Here is a 19,869-nt window from a genome sequence, read left to right as displayed (position 1 = left end):
TTTTATTTTTGCAAAGCATGTTCTATCTTTTTTGTGACTTTTACAAAAAGCCAGTGAAAGACATGTGATAAAGGGCCATGGAGGTCAAAAGAATTACATAGCTAAAAGCTAGTAGTTACTAACAGAATCCTTATACACAATTACGTAGTGATTTCACTATCCCTAATCGCAGGTCATATCTGTAGCATTCCCACCATGCCCTCCTGAAATAGTCACCTCAGAGATATCCTCAACATTATCCCATTCAGTACCTTATATTACACTCTTCATTGGTTTTGGTGCTGAGTGTAGCCTTACTAGAAAGCCCACCTGTGCAACAGAAAGGGACTTACAGTGCTGCTTGTAATAAAAAAAAATGCTGATTTGTTCAATTGAAGAGCAACTACCTTGTTGACGTGTGCACCTGTAAGTCACACCACTCACCTTGTGACTCAGGTAAGGCTGCCAGAAATGTTGCTTTTCGATAACGCTGCACTATATTTATTCTGCAGCAGCACTCGTGAGGTTTGAACAATTATGTGTTGCTGCAGAGGTTCAGATAAAGCACACAGAAAGGACAAAGTCAGCACGAAACATGATAAAAAATGGAATGGAAAGGGCATACTGGGTCGGAGTAGGATTGAATCTATTATTTTCGGGATGCTAGTAAGATTACTCCATTGTTTTACATAGAACCAGACATCTCCAGATAACTGACTAAGAATAAAAGGGCTGGACATTTTTAGTTTTTCTTTACCTTTTGGTTGTTTAAAAGTTATTCTATAAAACAATGATGAAGAACAACGTGCTACAATTCAACAGTATAGCACAGAACTTGTATTTAGTGTTGAACTAAACTTCTGATGTATTTTCATTATAGCTTTAAAAATGTTTCACTTTTCTTCCATAACTTCTTTTTATGGAAGACCTAAAGAATACTATTGGATGTTTTAAACCCTGGAAGAATTTTTACATAAGACTGTTTTTTCTTTCTTTTATTTACATTATACTGTATATGCAGTCATATGACTGTAACCTATTATGAATACTTTTTTCAAGAAGGAGAAGGAAACCTTAACAACAGGATAGAATAAGGAATACCAACATTTCAATAAATTTATTTGGCCTGAAATACTTCCAAAATATTAACACTCAAAACGGAAAGGGGACACCTGCAAGATGTAGATTCTAGGTAAACCCTAAAGATAAATTATCAAGATACTAACAGGTTATAACCCAGAGCCTGAACAGAAGAAGATAGATCAAGCAGTCTATCTGGCAGGTCACCTGTACCTCACTTCAGAATGGTGCATTGCTGGAGGAAAAGCAAGAAATGCATAACCTGCTTTTGTATGAGGTTGCAGTTTATGCTTCTGTTACTAGGTTACATTTGCTGTGTGCTGCAGCCTGGGTATGCATTGCCAAGACCAGTGATGTTTTTTCTCTTGCTTTGTTTCAGTGTTTATTTCCGCACATTGTTTGAGTTTGCCCTGACCTGAACTTTTTAGAAATACAAGGTGTGATTGAGACCACATTTGACTGTGGGGACTTCAATACCCTATTGTTCTTACTAGTGTTCCGATCTTCAGTTCCCTAAGCAAACAGAACATGTCAGATGCTTCTTTTCAATTGTTTAAGTTTCAGTCTTTTTGAAAGATAGGCCAAGGAGGCCAAAAGGCACATTCAAAACACTTACTGGGTGAGCTGCGCTCAATCTGAATTTGCAGAGCCCACAATCACTAAGATATCACAAAATATTACTATGAAATATATATAACCTTAGTAAAAAAAACATTTCATCTCTAAGTATGAAGTATGAAGAGTGTTCTGGTCTGGTCTTCACTTTGCTGCTGTGCATTGTCACTCACACTCTCCTTATCCCAGGGACTTGATGCGTCAACAAGTGGATCATTCTGTACCAGCCGTGTTGTTTAGCTGTACAAACAGCCACCACAAGGGAAGAGAGCATCGGTATGATGTCCTTGGTGCTACTTGTTCTGGCTGTGGTGTGTTGACATATGGTGCTGTGCTAAAACGTGTCCTGAAAGTTTGGCGGCAGGATTAGTTACGGCGTACATCTGTTGCTGGCTGTTGAGTCTGATTCGTTGGGATGGAACAGGTCCCACGGGAGACTATTTTTGTCAGGTCCCTGGATCACTTCAGGCTGCCAAATCAACTGCTTTACAAGGCCGTGCTCTTCTCCCCTTGGGCTTCTGTCAGGCTGGCAGCCCATGCCATATGTCTCCTGATTGCGGAATGCTGGGCAGACCCAGGGGCTTCCTACATGGAAGAATTCCCATTTCAGCATGAGGTCTGGAGCAGGTTGTCATAGCTTTAGTTTCAGCCTGAGCATTCAGTCCTTTCAGAGGTGTAACTAAATCCAGAAAAGGCACAAGAAACATGCACATACGTTCCTGGAACTGATGTGCATTTGTCAGCCTTGTGCTCCAAGGAGCTTGCAGGCTTAAGTACTCTCCCCAAAAATATGATAATGTTATCTTTATGGCAGACTTCTTTAAAGTACAGGCCAAGATGTTTGTTTATGTATAATGTTTGAGCCAGCACACAAAATGCTCAATTCATGCTTTATTCAGTGTTAACCCCAGTCAAAAGGAGGAAACAGTACTGTGGCAGTACTGCGAAGGACAAAAGAACCAGAGTCTGATGGCTTCTGTCTCCTTTAAGACATTTTCTTAAATGGGCAGCTGCCAGCATTTTAAATGATGATGGCTGTTTATCAGGGAAGTATGACGAGTTTAGTTACATGAAGTGTAGGTGTGTGAGGAAATTAAGCTGGACCACCCAAGTTAAAGGAGCAAGAAACCTGGCTGGATATAAAGAGAAAAACAAACATGAAACAAATAATTGTTTGAAACAGTTTTGGAACACAGGGCTTAGAATAACTAACCTACAGTAGCTAAACGTTAAAAAGTGAGTTGTCCTTATTTTCCTGTTTAATTTTTGAGTTGTGTTTATTTTGTGTTCCACATGACCCATTCTTCTTGGTTTTTTTCTGTAAAGAAATGTTGGATTGCAACTAAATCTGCCAGCAATTATAATTTTAGCAGAGGCTTCTAACAAGTTATTATCTAGAAGTCTACAAAGGGAAACAACATGACACTGTATGTTTCTTTCTTGACTTCTGTAAATGCCTGATGGTGCAAATCCTGATGTGGCCACTCATTTGGCTGTGAGAAATATTCTGAGTTACATATTTGAGGAAAATAACGAGCTAAGGCGGAATGCACAACAGGAAATCAGGCAAATAAGACATTTCATTAAAAACATGTAACTAACCAGAGCTGCACCTGTTATCTAGAATGACAATTATGCTGAAAATAATAGCCAAACACTGAATATACTGTAGCAAACAATACTACACAGGACACACAGTAAATACCAAGGTGATGAAAGAATACGATAGGAAAGAATAGGATCAACCACCCACTTTGAGAAGTGGGAAGGAACTTTACCAAATAGGTCTACACCTCCCCCCCCACCCCAAAATAACAAACAAGTCTGTAGCAAAGTCCAGAAACAAAAACAGGAAGAGACTACGAAACACGAAAGGACCCACAAATATGAAGACAGGTTATAGAGAAAATGACTAATGTTTTTTAACTGTGCTTGTCACACTTCAGGTACAAACCAAACAGCATTCTCTGTAACACACAGCACGGGCGGCTTCAGCTCCAGGAAAAGTACTGGTTTAAAATAGAAACACACAACCACGCTTGTTTTGTGAAAACATGCCACTGAGAGACTCTCTATATTGGTGATTTCCTCCCACACCTCCTGTCTGAAATGATCCTGTTCCACCCATGATGTTGTGAAGAGTGATACAGAGAGTACTTTGTTGACTTCCCAGTTGCATGTGAACCTTATTTAAAAGTGATCTTTAAAGTAAGACTTTGGGTTTTCATGGGTTTATTTTAAAAAGAAGCATAAATGTAAGCAATGAATTAAAGGCAGACACTGAATTTGGCCTTAAAGCAGATGCCCATTTAGCCTTGTTAAAAGACGCAAGGATGAAAATGATTTACTACAGTAAAGTGGCACAATCATTTTGTGTTCATACTGTTTCATGTCTCATTTTACTGCAGCTTACTGGGCCTTTATGATAATATAACACTATAGACTTTTAGGAGAAATCTGATTAAAATGTTATTACATTAAACTCAAGTTAAGAGGCACATCAGCCTTCATTCACTAAACATTTACCACTACTTTAAGTTGGCAGCTGTTTATCAGCTGGTACTTTTCACTTGAGCAACATTTTAAGTTTGAAAAACATTTTATCAGTGTGGTCTGTAATGAAAAGAAAGACTTCATTTGTTTTGGGACAAGTTTAATCTGTATCTATATCTGCTTACATAGATCGGTGACTTTTTATAAGACACATTTCTGATTGGATGGAGATAATTATAGCTAATACACAGGAAAAGTGTATTAAAAGGAAAGAAGCTATGCATGGTTACAGAATTTCCTCGAATATACTGGTCTTTATATGTGGAACAGGTGAGTCACATTTTTATGTGAATAAAAACTGGATTATTATAAATCTATCCAGATATCTAGCAAAAGTGGAAACAGTGTGAACTGTAACAGGCAGAGGCCTACTGTATCCTGAAAAGTAAAAAAAATACAGTTAACATACCTTTAAAGCATATGTCTTCTTGGCAGGTGTGTGAGAGTGTCTCACACTATGTGGTATGATAATGAGACACACGCATTTTTTTAGTTCAGAAAATGCTTCCAGTAAAAGGTATTGAGCAAATTTCCAGTTTTAGACTCTGCAATATATGAAAACAGGATATAAGCTCACTCTTTTGTGATTCAAAATAAGTGATTTTGTTTTACAAACCACAGAAAAGGAAACCTAAAGAATTATTTTATTGCCTGGTTTCTGGTTTGTTTTACAGAATACTTTTAGCTTCAGTTCCAAAATAGGAGAAAACAAATGTTTTTATGCTATGGTAATTTCCCTTAGATTAAAAGGCTTTGTCATGCTGACAGTTATGGCACAGAAAGTAGGAAAGGTAGATTTATTGGCATGCCTAACTCTGGTGAAGGTATATTGCAACAACAACAACAACAACAACAACAACGAAATCACTGGAAGAAAAACAAGATCAAGGTCCATTAACAATTCACTACATAATAGCTGCAGTTAAAACTGTTAATGATTAGTTTAGCACATGGTAGCAATTAAAATGTTGGGTTTTATCATTTCAGAACAGCATCACAGTCATCTTTTTTCTCATGGTGATTATTATCTTTTCAGTGACACCATTATGAACCACTGAAATTATAGTGTTGGATTCCTCTACCCATGTCATATGTTATTCAGACCTGCTAACACAGCTGGTGGTTTGTCTACAATACAAATAGAAAACCATAAGCACAAATGCAAAAAAAAAATCAGTCGGCCCATTATTGCGCCATGTAATTGTATGGTACGAAATTGCAACACATTTCAGAATTTCACCACGCCATTTATTAAGGGATTTTAATTTACTTCTACAGAGTGGCTTTGTAATATCCACAATGTACTATATGTACCCCTTTTTTTCTGTCCTTAGTCTATTTCCATTCAGTTCTCCAAGATATTCCATGTGCCTGTTGAATGTAAAAGAGTGATTCTTTTAAAAGGGTCTAATTTTTAATTCCTCCTTTACCGTTTTTAAAGTTCAATTGCCAAAACCAGTATAAGTGGGGTATAAAATATACTAGAAATTTTATTATTTGGTTTCTGGCAGAAAATCAGGATACTTTTCTCATTCTTGGACCTGCCTGAAATCACCTGGCTGAAATGAAGAGGCGCAAAACATTATATTAACCACAGAAATAATGAAGCAGCAGACTGCTTTTACTAAGGAGAGCATCAATCCTATAATTTGGATGTAGAACTTTGAAACTTTTTTTCAGAGGAATTAAAATAATTGTATGGCAGAGAGTACATTTCCAGTTCAATTGTTCAGAGAGGGATGCTACAGTCTTAGAAGACAACATTTCCACTTCTTAATTTCTAAACATGTCTTGAATGATTTTCAGGATGTGTTCGCTTTGTTAATGAAGAAATTAGCACAATAAATACTAAAACTCAGTCCAGATTTGTATTACTATCACTTTTTACATAAATATATTTGGTATATTTTGAAGCAGACACAATATAGCATTACTGATAGAGTGAGTTGATAACTTGATATTCACACGTGAAACTGATTGTCTTTTTTACACTAAGAATCATACTTTCACTGAGGCATACTGTTTTGGCTTAATAACAATAAACATAAAACTCACAATACTGATTAGCTGTTCTTTATCCCTACTAAAGTCTTGACCATGTAAACAGCTGATCAATGTTATTGATTTAGGACGATCCAATTCAAAGTAGGCTAAATAGTCATTTTAACACATATCGCATCACAGTAATATAATGCAACTAAAAATAAAAAACAATACTTACATTTATGTTAATCAGTATTATTATTATTTCTGAGAGGGATAATTATCCAACATCTTTAAATTTAGCAAAGTGTCAGGCTTAATTTAAGAGTCAGCATTCTATTTCTGGACAATTTTAAAATTGCTTCTTCTCTCAAGGTGTTCACTGAAGAGTCTTATAGTGACCCCACCCTATAGGTCAAACAATTCTTTTTTAAGAGTGCACAAGAATCATACATAGTGAGATGTACACAGCAGCCAACAAACTCAGACTCAACCAAGAGAACTAAAAAATACAAGAGACCAGCTTTCATTTGAATCTAAGATTGCTCAAAACCATTTAGGTTTCAGCAGACTGCAAAAAACAGACATCATGAAAATGATGTAACTCTTCAAGGGTTGTTTGTAAAACAGAGGGTTGTCTTGAAGCTGTATAATGTTCAAGTAAAACACCACATTCAAGCTGCAAAGAGACAATGTGTTCTATGGAGGAGATGAGGAAAAAGACAGTTGGAGCTCAGATAGATGGTACCTGACTATCAATAATAGTTAAAAAGGAATTGGGCATTTATTGACTGTAAAGAATTTGACAATATTTTGTCATTATTTTATTTTGGCACAATAACCAAGCTCAATAATCTGAGCCTTGGCCAACCTTAATTTCTTTTGCCAAGTCAAGGTAAAAACTGTTAACAAGCTGTTACACATTTTCAAGTGTAGATTCGTAATTAAACACAAAACCTATCCTGTCAGAAGATGTTACATCATCCCAGAACATGACTCATGCTTTAACTATTCATATTTGTGTTTATCATAAACTTCCATAGCTTCTCTGGCAGGTGATCTGGCGCTGCATGGGCACCTGGATTAAAGGTCTTACTGTGAGAAGGATTTAAGACAGAGGTTGGCTTAGAACACAGCTAATGTTTTTAAAAGTAGGGTTCTCATCATCTCCTGATTTAGAAGTTAATCTGTTTGCAGATATCCAAGCATGATTATCTCACTGTCTGATTTAATTTCTTTAACCTAAGGTAAAAAAAAAAAAAACAGTAATGAGCACTTTGATTCTCTAACTCTTAACATGGAATGACGCTGTTGTGAAATAAACCAGATTAACTACTGTATTCTTTTTTTTTAATCTGTTTGGTTTTCCACCAAACATTTTAGACTCTTTGAAACAGAAACAGCTTTATTGCAATGTTAATCGTTAATAATGGAATAAGTCCTTCAACTGTATTCTAAAGGGAAGGCTAAAATACTGGTTTATGGCCTCATTTAAATTGTTGATAAATGTATTGAGAAAAGCCCCTAAGCATAGGTATTTTTGATATTCTGATGGGCACTGCAAATATCAGTGCAATACAAGGACATGTAACTTGAAAAACGCCTTTAGTGACACTTTGAAATCTGTATTTTTTCAGAGTGAAATTAAAACAGAGACGTTCACAAACGCATGTTGTAGGATTTGTTACATATATTAACATACACATACATGTAGAAAAATGTTTTACTAAATTCCACAATTTCCTACAAAGCAAATAACTAAAATGCACTGGACTTTTCCATTCAAGAGCAAGTAGTCTCAATGAAAGCAATATGTTCCAGAAACAAGTATGTAAATGCTGCATGAACAAAATCAACTACTAGTAATACACACAGGCCACAGAAAAGAGTACAACAAAAGCAAATGTCACAGATACCAAGATGAACTAAAATAGACACAGGGGAAAGAAAAGAGAACACGCATGACATAGAAAATAATTAAGTAATGTTCAAGTGGCTGCTACCTTTCCCGAGTCTCCTACTTCATGACGAACCAAAACTCAGACAAATAATAAGCAGCCTTCACTGTCCATGTTTGCCACTAAAGTACATTGCTGGAATTTGTTAATTAACTATTGAAAGAATGCCTGAAGATGATTTTTTTATTTAAAGTTTCTAATGGGGGCATTGAACACACTGTCTACCACTACTAGATTAGCTTTATTACTTAATTTGAAAACTATTTAACGTTAATCATGTATCTGGGGCAAAAGCAAAAAAAAACATCAAACATAACACACGTTGACATGAAAGTGGTTAAGATGTAAGACTCAATATTGTCCACTTCTTGTAGTTTATAATTTAAAAAAGACAAAATAGCAACACCAAATATATTCAGGATCACATGGTCAGTCTCAGTTATTTTGGACACTGGCACATTGTAAATCGTGTTGAATATGCCTTGTGTACCTCCAACTTCTATTTTTTCTGGCAACGATTACTTTAACACATCACTTTGACGGAAACAAAAACAGCTGGATGCATTCTGAAATTCTACTGGATTTAACTGTGTGTACATGTAAGAAACCCAAACCATTTTAATAAAAACAAAACTGCAGTTGGGCTAGGATGCATTTTTGTCTAACAAAGAACATCCATATCTGAGTTTTGTTTCATAGCTTTTCAAAGCAAAAAGAGAAAAATAAAATAGAATGTTACAGCTGCATGTGAGAATGCAAGTTTGATCGATATAAAATAATAGTTCTAATCACATATATTGATTCTGGTTTATTGGTAAAGTTTTTATTAGCCTTGAAAAAAAATAACACTGTATTTTTCGTTTCTTTTACGACAAAATGATAAATCTCCGCTCCCCGCCCCTTCCATCGTTACGAAGGCGCGCAGATTTACATACCAAATGACATAATGGTAGGTCTTTTCCTTTTTTTCAAATTTAACCAAGGTTTACCCGATGATTTTTTTTCCTTGAGCCGCCGCCATGTTGGTATGAGGCAGGATGACAGCAGGACGGAGCAGAAGAGGGACACTGATCTGAATTATGAAATAAAAGATACGCAAATACTCTTTTTATAGGGGTATGGAAAAAGGGCTTGAGAACTATCGGTACATCCAACACATTCGAGTGTTTGCTTTCTTTTTGTAAAAAAAACTTTAAGGATTTAAAAGGACTGTAATTTCCTGGATGTTCAGAAATTCGTTTTCCTATGGCGTAAGAATCCTGTTTTAAAATATATATATATATTTTGGGGGGTGGGTGGGGGGACCTGCCAGTAAATGTATAAGGATACAATTGTCCATTTTTGGTGGGATTTTAATTTAAAAAAGGAGAACAAATGTATTTTGCAAGGAAACCTTTCTAGCAGTCGTATACTGTACCTCTCTAGGTGCTGAAGAAGGAGTATCCACCAGAATTATCATTGGGATTTTCTCTTTTTTTTTTGTCCGGGATAAGTTATAACTCCGATTGTCAAGTAATTATACAACTGCACTGAAAAATAAAAAAGTGACATTTTCTCCTCGAAGGTCAACCACAAAAAGCATAAACAGTCCCAAGATGTCAAGCAATATTCCAACTGATATGGTGAGAAATTAGTCAGTTTGTTTTCATATATTTGCATGACTGTGCTATCTTCTCCGTCGTATATATATTAAATATGTACTGTATATGTTGTATTGTACATTAGTTCATTTTCTGTGGTTTGTAATGAAATGAGATGTATACCAATGTCTACTTTGTATCCATTATAAGAAAATATATCGCTTAATTTAAATTAATTGTAAGAAAATGACTCTGGCTGTAGAAATGAAATTCCGAGTTTTAACAGTCGATCCAGGACATATCCTAAATATGAATGAACCTGGTTCGATTCAATTATTAATGTGAATTACTGTTTCGACTGTTTGACATTGCCTAATACAGCAACATAGCAGTCCGCTTCTCTGTTTGCTAAATATTTGTTTTCTGACGAGATGAACTCAAGCTAGGTGTGAAATTTATAATTATGGAGGAAATCATTACGGAACGTGTTCTGCATGTTGAGCGACTGTACAGTTCACGTTTGTTTCGAATGAATTGCACTTGTTTTGGTAAGATTGCGCTTGCTACAAAGTGAATCTGATAATTTTCCTTCATTTGCGATCAGATTTAGGCTAAATTGAAATGAAGGTTGTTGTTGACGCTATAGCTTCCAAATGTCATAGTGGACTTTTGATTTACATTTATAGTTATTCCTCCTGTTATGTAATTCCGAATCTCGCCGCTGCTTTGCAGAAGAACTGTGTTCTTACCATTAAAACCATTCCAACTATAAAGAAACCGTATTTTCATTATTAAAGTTTATATAGTGAAGGTGAGGAATTAAAAGTTTCTGTTCGGTCGTAAAAGCGACTTTTCGTTTCTGTATTTTTTCACAAATAACTGCAGTTTGATCAGCGCAAAAAAAACATTTTCAAATCGTGTCTTAAAAGGCATGAGTATTGGGTTACATTGCTGATGTGCCTACCTGTATTTCACTTGTTGAGGTAATATAACTTAGAAAACATTAGTTGCTTTTAGATGATTAAAATTGATGGAAGGCTGTACACGAAGCGGCTGCTCATCTGTCTTGCGTAAATCCATGTGCCCCTTGCTAAGTACTGGAAAGCAGGGTGAATTGAAATTGACAAAACATTGTAAAGAATGGCAGACATTTTAAAAGTGCTGAAACTAATCCACCACAAAGACTGCAGTGTTGACTCAGGGGATGTTTAATGCTTACGCTTATACCCTATAGTTTAGTTTGGCTAACATTTTGAGGTTGCTTTGCATGTAGTCGCTTCATCACTGTAAATGCCTAGATGCATACTGCGACCATGAAGCAGGATTCCCACAAGCAGTACCTACCCATGGTGTCTCAGGAACAGGAACAACAAGAGATACTGGCAGTGAAATGTTGTACCTTGTATGGCTTTTTCTAGAATGTAGAGTGTAAACATAAATACTAGAAACATTTAGGTGCCTGGAGACTGAACTCACTGTTCTTACCAGTGCGCAATGATACTTAAACCAAGACAATGCAGGAGGAAACTATGGTGAAGCATGTTTAAAACCTGGAAATAAGAGCCGGTTCTTTGCACAAAGGGTTGTAGGAGCATGGAACGAGCCCCCGCAGCCATGTTACTGAAGCTGATACTTTACTCTTTAAAAGAAGCAGGTGGTTGTGACTAACAGCGAAATGAGACAGATACATTGAAAGGCTGCTTTTCCCTTTTTTTTGAGATACGTGTGATGGATTGGCAAGTTTTCATTGCCTGTGTACCAGACTACAGGCTCCGCAACATTGAAAGGTTGTAGTGTTGTGTGTCTTCTGTTGTCGCTTGCTTATTTAAATCTGGACTTCTGGTATTTATAGACATTTTCTGGTAAGAAACAAGAGCAGGATTTGTTGTTTTATACAAAAAAAGTATGCAATAAGTATAAAGCAGCAATTGATGCAAAGAAAAATCTAGAAGATGCTTACTGCATTTTAATCAATTAGGCCTTTTTAACAGTTTTAGATGGTTAAAAAATACTTATTGCACAGTGTCACCGAGTGACCAGCTGACAAGCTCTATCTGGTGGTTAATACTGTAAGTAATGTGCATTTGAAGAACAATATCCATTCTATTCTATGCTGAATTACTAGAGAGAATTATCTGTGCTTTGCATTCAAACTACACAACTTAAATGTCTTGCTTATTACAATAAAAGTCATTGTGGAATCTAGCTACGGGTCTGGCTTCAAATTGAAATCCTAAAGACAAGAAAAAAGACAAAGTTTCCTATTTTAAGTTTCCCTGCCTTTCTGCCTCATTTCTCATTTGTTACTTGGCAGTAATGTCTAATATGCCTCAAAAGAAAGCTGTACACCAGAAGCCTATATCACCCCTGTAAGTGCTAGACTCTGGGGTGGAGAAGGTTAATGTCCTACTCTATAGCTAATTAAAATATCACCACTGTCTTTAATAAGGTTTTAAAATATAACCTTTATACCCAGTGACTACAGTGAGGTGAATGGACGAACTAGGTATTTGTGATTTTTGAACAGGGCAGCATGGTGGCACAGTGGTTATCATCACTGCCTCCAGTTTCCTCCCACAGTGCAAAGACACATCGGTAGGTTAATAAGCTTCTGGAAAAATTGACCCTTGGGTCTGTGTGCCCTGACTGGAGTCCCATCCAGGGTGTATCCTGCATTAAGCCTGTTGCCTGATGGGATAGACACCAGCTCCCCCACAATCCTGTACTAGATAAAGCGGTTAGGAGATTGAAGGATGGATGGAGGAACACTTTTGAAGTAGCCCTGGATTGTCCTTTGATTTTCAAGTTTCTAAAAACAACTAAAACGCTCTTAAAATAAATCGACCTTTATCCAAAAGTCTGTAGCACATTGCATAATTTCAGATGAAGTGTTAAAATCAGCACATCTATTAAAGTAAGTCTTTTTTTCCAATTAAAGCTGCTTATTTAACTAGCAGTTAAGTCACTTGTTTAAGACTAGATTTCAAATGTCCTTAATTTGTGCTTTGTGTCTTCCAGTCATTTGAGACGGCTGAAAAGGCACTAAAGAGGTGGGAAGCAGGAATGAGATAGTCAGCACGTCAGTGTGTGGCCCTAACAGCTGTGAAGTCCTAGGCTGGGGGGAGGGCTTGTAGATTAGCCTGACAGAAATGCTGTGCAATGTGTGCGCAGGTTTTATAAATAGTATACTTATAAATATACTATACTTATATATATTTTATATATAGTATAGTATATTTGCGTTCTCGTTTTCTTTTTATAATGCAAGCTGCAAAACACAGGAAGGGCTATGTCAAGAGAAGTTGAACATGTATGATTTGTAAGTAAAAACTAATCCAGTCCCCTTACTTGTTATAAAGTGACCAGTCTTGAAGACATAATCCACATTCTTGTATCTAAGCTTGTGAATAAGACAATTATCTATTTGTTTGTTGTGTGTGCTCTTGTTTTATTAGCATTTGGGTTTTTGGCTGTGTGTAGGTGTACTTATAATATTACCATCAAATTGTCTAAATAAGAATATTGGGGAATTAGTATCTGCTCTGGGACTCAGGCTTTGATTATTATTTATTCTGCTTGGTGAGCTGTTCGTGCTTAATATTAGTATAATTTAGCAAATTAAAGTTAGTTGAACACCAACAAACAAGAAGCAATAATTTCAGTTGTATATACTGTATCAGTGCATGCTTATGACAAATCTGTGTTTGATTTACTTTTAGCTAGGCCAGAGTGTGCAAACCCAGTTTACTCCTTAATTCAGCTGCTGAGTTCTTACTTTTCCATCTGATCTGCTGTGGGACTACTGACACGTATTGACTACAGGATTCAGTGCAGTGGATGAAGAACCTAACTCCTATCCAAGTGGGAGAAGTGAGTCTCCCTCCTACAGTATCTATGTGAACCACACTTTGGGATGAAAAGTGTTTGGTCATATGAGTCCATACTTAATCCCACCATGACACGTAGTAGAAAGATTCACGAAATGTCAGAAGACGTGGCCCTCCTATTCTTCTGTTATTCATAACAATGCGTTACTTACGGGTAGTTCCCCTTTCTCTTCTTCACTGTGGAGATACCTTTCACATTCCAGCAGATTTTGTTTAAATTGAGGATTCGTTTTCATGTCTTCACTTGCTCCAGGACCTGGAATCTTAAAATGTTACCCGTCTCCTTTTTCGTGTTTTTACTAATGTGTCCATTGTACAGTGCATGCTGATCACATCCCCTGGGGGACGAGAGCGTGTACACTTCCCATACGTAATTTAAGAGGCAGTTCAGAGGGATTGGTATCCTCCAGTTGTTCATACTTGGAAAATGGGTTGGAATGTCACGGATGAAAAATCAATTGGTAAATAAAATTTTTTGGGGGGGACAATAAAAAGTGATCAAATCCACCCATCCATCTTCTAACCACTTCACCCAGTTCACAGTCATTGAGGAGCTGGAGCCTATCTTGGCAAGCAAAAAGTACAAGACAGGATCACAGGTCAGAAACACAGACACCCCCTCACCCGAGCCTATTAATCTACCAGTATGTCTTGCATCTATGGGAGGAAACCAGCAGCAAAGGAAACCAGGCAAATGCAGGGAGAAGATACAAACTCCACACAGATAGCACCCCAGATCTGGAATTGAACACAGGGCACCTGTTCTGCAAGGCAGCAGTGATAACCACCATGCTACTGTGCTGATCTCGATATAAAATCAACTTTTAAAAATCCTAATCATACAATGATATACTTCAATTTTCTTGACAGAGTTTCCAAGTGTCCCTTTCTGATTTGTTGGGTGCTGTAGCCACCTTCTTGCACGTTTTGGGAGTGTTCAGATGTGGTTAAGTTTTGGAAAATGCTTTTCTCCTCTTTCTCTACTATTCTAAACCGATACTCCTTGGCGTCCCCTAGTACCCCTGTTAAATGAAAACTGTGGTGTCAGATTCTCACAGCTCTAGAATTAGATACTGTATATGTGCCTAGTCTCAGTGTAGCTTAAAAAAGACACTGGTGCTGTGCTAGGAGCTTCTGTATTCCCTCTCCTGGTCCCAATCTCCATATAAATAAGGTCAAGACAGAAACTGTCCTGTCTTGACCTCATTAATATGGAGATCGGGTCTGTGGTGCCAGTGGATCCATGTAGTTGTATTGTGGATGAGGTCAGATTTTCATTGCACTGTACTTTTTCTGTCTGAACTCATGCAATTGGTTTAGAGGCTTTTGGGTAGAGTGTCTTTGTTAAAATCTCGGGGGGGAGTACAGCTAATGACTTTTGAGGTCGAGTTGGGAGGTACGGTAGATATTGTTTGATTCTTGATTTGTTAAGCATTTGAAATTTTTAAATGAATAAAATTTGGTTCACTGCAACAAAAGTGGCGTGATCTGTGCGATTAGTTAGTGGTAACCTTTTTTGAAAGGAACAAGTAATAGGTTTATTCCATGCTGAAAAAAAGAAGAAGAGAACACAACGTTTCGGCCGTGGAGCCTTCTTCAGGTGTGTGTCCACACCTGAAGAAGGCTCCACGGCCGAAACGTTGTGTTCTCTTTCTTCTTTTTTTCAGCATGGAATAAACCTATTACTTGTTCCTTTGCAGCCTACGCATGCTGACGCAGCTACCCACCTGAACTACTACCTTTTTTGAAAGGTTGGTTTGGAGCTGTAGGCTTTCATTGAAAGAGAGTGGTTTTTAAATTACGTGCAGGATCATATTGACAAAATATATCCATGTTCCATGCTGTGCAATTTTGCATATTTACGTCATTATATAGTCTACACAATCTGAAGGGAGCACTATGGTTAGGTTGTTTCCCCTTTGAAAGTAAAATAAATAATGAATATGAGCTAAAGTGTCTATTGCGTTTAATTTGATTTATGTATACGTGATGAGCAAGAGTGTCATGAATATTCCAAATGCCATTTGTCAAATATTATTTTGGCACCTGAAACCCGACCAATAAGAATGTTACTGTTAACAGTTCCAGTCAAGGTCATGTAGGGGTTAAGTGTTGATACAACAGATGCATTATTGCAGTAGTATTGTTCTGCTTTTTGTAAAGGTCATCTCTGGGGAAATCATGCCTACATGGTTCTAGACCTTAACTAGTAATCGCCAGTTTTGTTTAGAGTACAAGAAAGTAGATTTGTTATAGACTTACTCTGGCCTTATTCAGCTCCAGACAGTAGGTGATGTGAATAATTCATGCTTTATCAAACTGTCATGATATTTCCATTACAAATAGTGCCAAGCAATGTTCTTTAATTGCTGGTAAATGCAAAAAAGGGCAACATGTCTGTATTCTTCTCAAACCTGGTTGCAAAGTGGTGTTTTATTTCTTCTTACAGTATTTCTTACAGCTTTCCTCAGCAATCTGCACAGTTTTTCTTGAATGTGGGGTGGTTGGGAGCCGTTAAAGAATATTGCTATAGTCTTGCTTTCTGTTTCTTGTTTTTTTTTAAACCTTTTTTTAATCAAAGAGAAACAAGTTTTTTTATGATAAGAATGTTACATTGTTTTACCCTCACAGGGTTTGTTTCAGATTTTGTCTCTTTCTTTATGGGGAATTAAGTTTTCTAGCAGCTGTTTCCAGATAAGTAGTATCCACTTCAGATGGGTGAACAGAAAACTGACTGACATTGCATGCAACCCATCTTCAAAATAAGTGGTAAAAATAATTATCTAGAACACTATTTTTTATATGCATCTTTTTGGGAGTCTGGAGTTCCTTGTTACAAAATGCATTTTAAAAAACCACAGCTTAAATGAACTACAGAAGTGGCACTTCTGCTGTTTTAGAAATTGGTCCACAAAGAGTTAATGGTTTGAAAGAGGAAGCAAGGCAGACTTTCAGCCTATAAAGAAGCCTTTCAGCTGAATGGGACAATTTACAAGTTTCTGAAGTCTCTGTGTTTTGTAGAGCTACATGCATTCCAGTCTTACACTTGTGTACACTTACAGTATACTTGTGAAAAAAGGAAAGTTTGATACTGTACAATAATTGTAATTATACCACTTTGTTTTATCATTATTATTATTTTAAATTTAGGCATCAGGCTAAGTTCAAGGGCAGGTCTTTGCATATAGTGTCACAAGAGCATACCTTATTTGAGGCCTTTAGTCTGCCTCTAAATCAAATGACAGAAACTGCATAGCACAGATTAAGTGAACTTCCTTTTTGACATCTAAGCCTGCCTCAAACAAAGAATGATATTCAGCTGACATAGCCTATAGCAAGGCTATATATATTTTTCTAATTACGAGAGAATTGGAAATTGCTAGCAGCCTGACTTGCAGGAATTATCTTCTGAAAGAAGCTTGACGGCTTAAACTAAATTAAAGTCACATGTTGGTACATTTTATAAAAGGGAACACTGAGATTAAAAAAATGAAATTAGGGTTGCAGAATTCAAGTACCAAAGGTTGGTTGTGATGAGTTTTCAGATTTCTGTGCTGGGCCAAATATAACCAGAATTTCATTGCTATCCTTGCTTAGGAAGATTTAAATGATGTCTGGTGAAGGCTGTAATGTGATGCAGTTGCAAGACAGCACATGACTGCTTTTTCTCCTAACTTCCTGGAAATATCAACCAGTAGTGGGATATTAGCCCTTTTATTTGTTTTAAGTTTAGAATTGCTGATTATTTTCTCATTATATACCCACACATTTAGAATCAGCAGTTGTTTTCACATCTCATTCCGCATCAACAACTCCTGTCCTCGCATGGACAGACTGAGGATGGCTCAGCAGAACTGAACTGAACCCCACCAGCACACAGGGCTGGTCATCCTTTGTCAAGCCTTAAGATCCACAACAAAACGCAGGAGGTGCAGATCTGAGTCTGCAGGAAGTCGCACGAGTCGCTGTTTCATTGGGGACCAGGAGAGTCTAATCCCAGCCCGACGACTGTGAGCCAAATGTGCACCACCACTGGGGGTAGAAGCTTTTTAGGACACAAATATAATTAGTGTTCATCCTATCTTCAGTGCAACTGTATCCTGTTTTTTGGTGTCTAGGTTTTATTTTGTTGCCTTATGTGCCATTGTTAGTGAAAGTTGGTATTTTGTTCTATGTAGGCAACACCGTGGACTAAAATGCACACCTAGGACTAAATTGGCTTTCAAGACGGGCTTCTAAATGACTGTATTGTGAATCTTTTCTTTATTGCTTCCCAAATGTTCTTGTGGTGGATGGTCTAAGTACATCTGAGTAAGCATTAATTTATGAAACCTAGAATGTATAGATATGTTGGCAAGTTAATAGGCCTGTGCAACCTAGCTACCCCAATTTTTTTTTTACATTTTGTTGGTAATTGCACTAAATCCCATTTGAGAAATACCAGTTGGCATCTTTATATATTTCACTAGCCATTTTGTTCTCTTAAGATTTATTTGAATCAGTGCTGTACAGTACATTAGGCATACAGTACATCTGGATTCGGAATCCAGTGAACGTAAATGTTGACATTAACAGGTTCCCTTTCCTGGCATAAAGGCAATTGCTTGAATATCTAGGTGAAAAGGATGTTAAAACTATTTTTCAAGTATTTTTTAATCCTGACAATTTTGCAAACAATTTTTTTAATTAAGTAATGGTGTGTAGTTTTACAGACACCTGTTTCTTCTCGACAGCTTGACATTCCAGGTTTACAGCTAGTTAGGTTATGAAGGCAACCATGTTAGTTTTGTGGTGACAAATTCTAGTTTCAGAACATTTCAGGCACATGGGGAAACAGCCTGTATGTTGGCCTCTGAAAGATTTTTAAGGTTTATTGTAACTGTGCTTCTTAATTTTTAGCTGTAAAAGGAACTGAGTTCATAGAGTTATAGAGTTCATAAAGTGTTGACATGCGTAAATTAAATGATTGGAGGTAGTAATAATGAAGAAAAAGGAAAAAAAGAGCTCCTTCATAGTTCTGTCTTTGTGTTCTGGCTGCTCTGCCTGTTTTTGTTATGCCAAATGTAGTTCCATGAACATTAACCTGAAACTGCTGTTATTGCACCTCAGGGAGTCTGAAGAAAGCAAAGCAGACTTAGTAACCAATAGAGGCTTACTTTAAATTAAGCTCTTGTATGATTTGCTGAATGGGTGAAGTCAGTTTCTCCTGTTGTAATTACCCAGCTTTTACTGCCATAGTTTTTACAAATGCTGGAGTAGTTTTGGGTGTTGTTTTAGAATTTATAAGTCTGTTTATTTAAGACTTTATTCTATTCTCTGTGTTTGAATAAACTGTGTATTTAAGATTAAAGAGGTATTTTAATGAGATGTCCATATTTTTGGATTAACTTTAGATATTAAACTAAAATACTAACAAAGAATAATGACAACTCGAATGAGTTAAAGTGACTTCTATGGTTCACAGTGACATTAGTATTGACTGTCATGTTTCTAGTGTGTCCACTTTAGGATGCCATACCTAAATTAAATTCGACTTCAGACAGAAAGGAGAAAACAGAATATGAATCAGTATGACTCTTGATCTCACCAATTCTTGTGATTAAAAAAACAGCTTCAGCTCTTCAGCTGATGTAGTAAGGATGGTGTGAATACTGATACATATTTTGTTATAATTTTGTTATATTTAGATGTATGCCAGTGTGGTCTTCAGTACCATTTCAGTTAAGAAATGACAAAGACTTCTTTTTATTATTTTTTATTTATTAGATAGATACTTTATTGATCCCGTGAAGGAAATTGCAGTGTAACAGCAGCTTAGCACAGTCAACACAGCACAATATAATGAAATAATACAATAATACAACAATACAATACATACTGTACAATACAGTCAGTACAGTCAGTGAGAGGTGCACTAAAAAAATGTTGCACACAGTACAGAATATACAAAAAAACAGAACAGTACACAAAAGGTGTATTATAAATATAAAAACATATTGAACAAGTCCCTAGCATATATTGCACAAAAAAACAGTTGTAGACAGGAAAAACCAGATGTAAGCAGAGAGTTTAATGTTTAGTCCAAAACCAGGTCAATGTCAATGTTGCCCCTGCCCGAACACATAGTAGATGAGTTGTACAGTCTTATGGCAGAACGCAAGAATGACCTGTCATTACATGACATGTCATTGTTGTTAATTCAGTTTTCGTATAGTTATTTGGACTGATTGAGTA

The 19,869-nt window shown here is 36.7% G+C and overlaps 1 protein-coding gene and 1 long non-coding RNA gene across 3 annotated transcripts in view; one reads left to right on the top strand and one right to left on the bottom strand.

Moving 5' to 3' along the window:
* Nucleotides 1-1,070: 1,070 nt before the first annotated feature.
* Nucleotides 1,071-9,240, bottom strand: LOC148658334 (uncharacterized). Its single transcript, XR_015940047.1, has 3 exons — nt 9,104-9,240; nt 4,637-4,772; nt 1,071-2,807 (listed from the first exon to the last, which is right to left on the bottom strand). It is a non-coding gene; the product is annotated as an uncharacterized LOC148658334 (long non-coding RNA).
* ubl3a (ubiquitin-like 3a) overlaps nt 9,175-19,869 on the top strand; it is a 32,443-nt gene continuing 21,748 nt past the window's right edge. The window contains exons 1-2 of one of the 2 annotated variants that reach the window (XM_088639383.1): nt 9,176-9,418; nt 9,733-9,790. In XM_088639383.1, coding sequence (XP_088495509.1) covers nt 9,414-9,418; nt 9,733-9,790 — 63 coding nt within the window. In that variant the 5' untranslated portion in view covers nt 9,176-9,413. Of the gene's footprint in view, nt 9,419-9,732; nt 9,791-19,869 lie in introns of both variants that reach the window. The other variant, XM_088639384.1, reaches the window with a different exon arrangement.

Source organism: Lepisosteus platostomus, chromosome 7, assembly GCF_059453375.1.
Source record: "Lepisosteus platostomus isolate fLepPlt1 chromosome 7, fLepPlt1.hap1, whole genome shotgun sequence".
In the NCBI taxonomy this organism is placed as follows: Eukaryota; Metazoa; Chordata; class Actinopteri; order Semionotiformes; family Lepisosteidae; genus Lepisosteus; species Lepisosteus platostomus.
The sequence above is the reverse complement of the archived record's forward strand: the minus strand, read 5'-3'. Positions and strand labels throughout refer to the sequence as shown.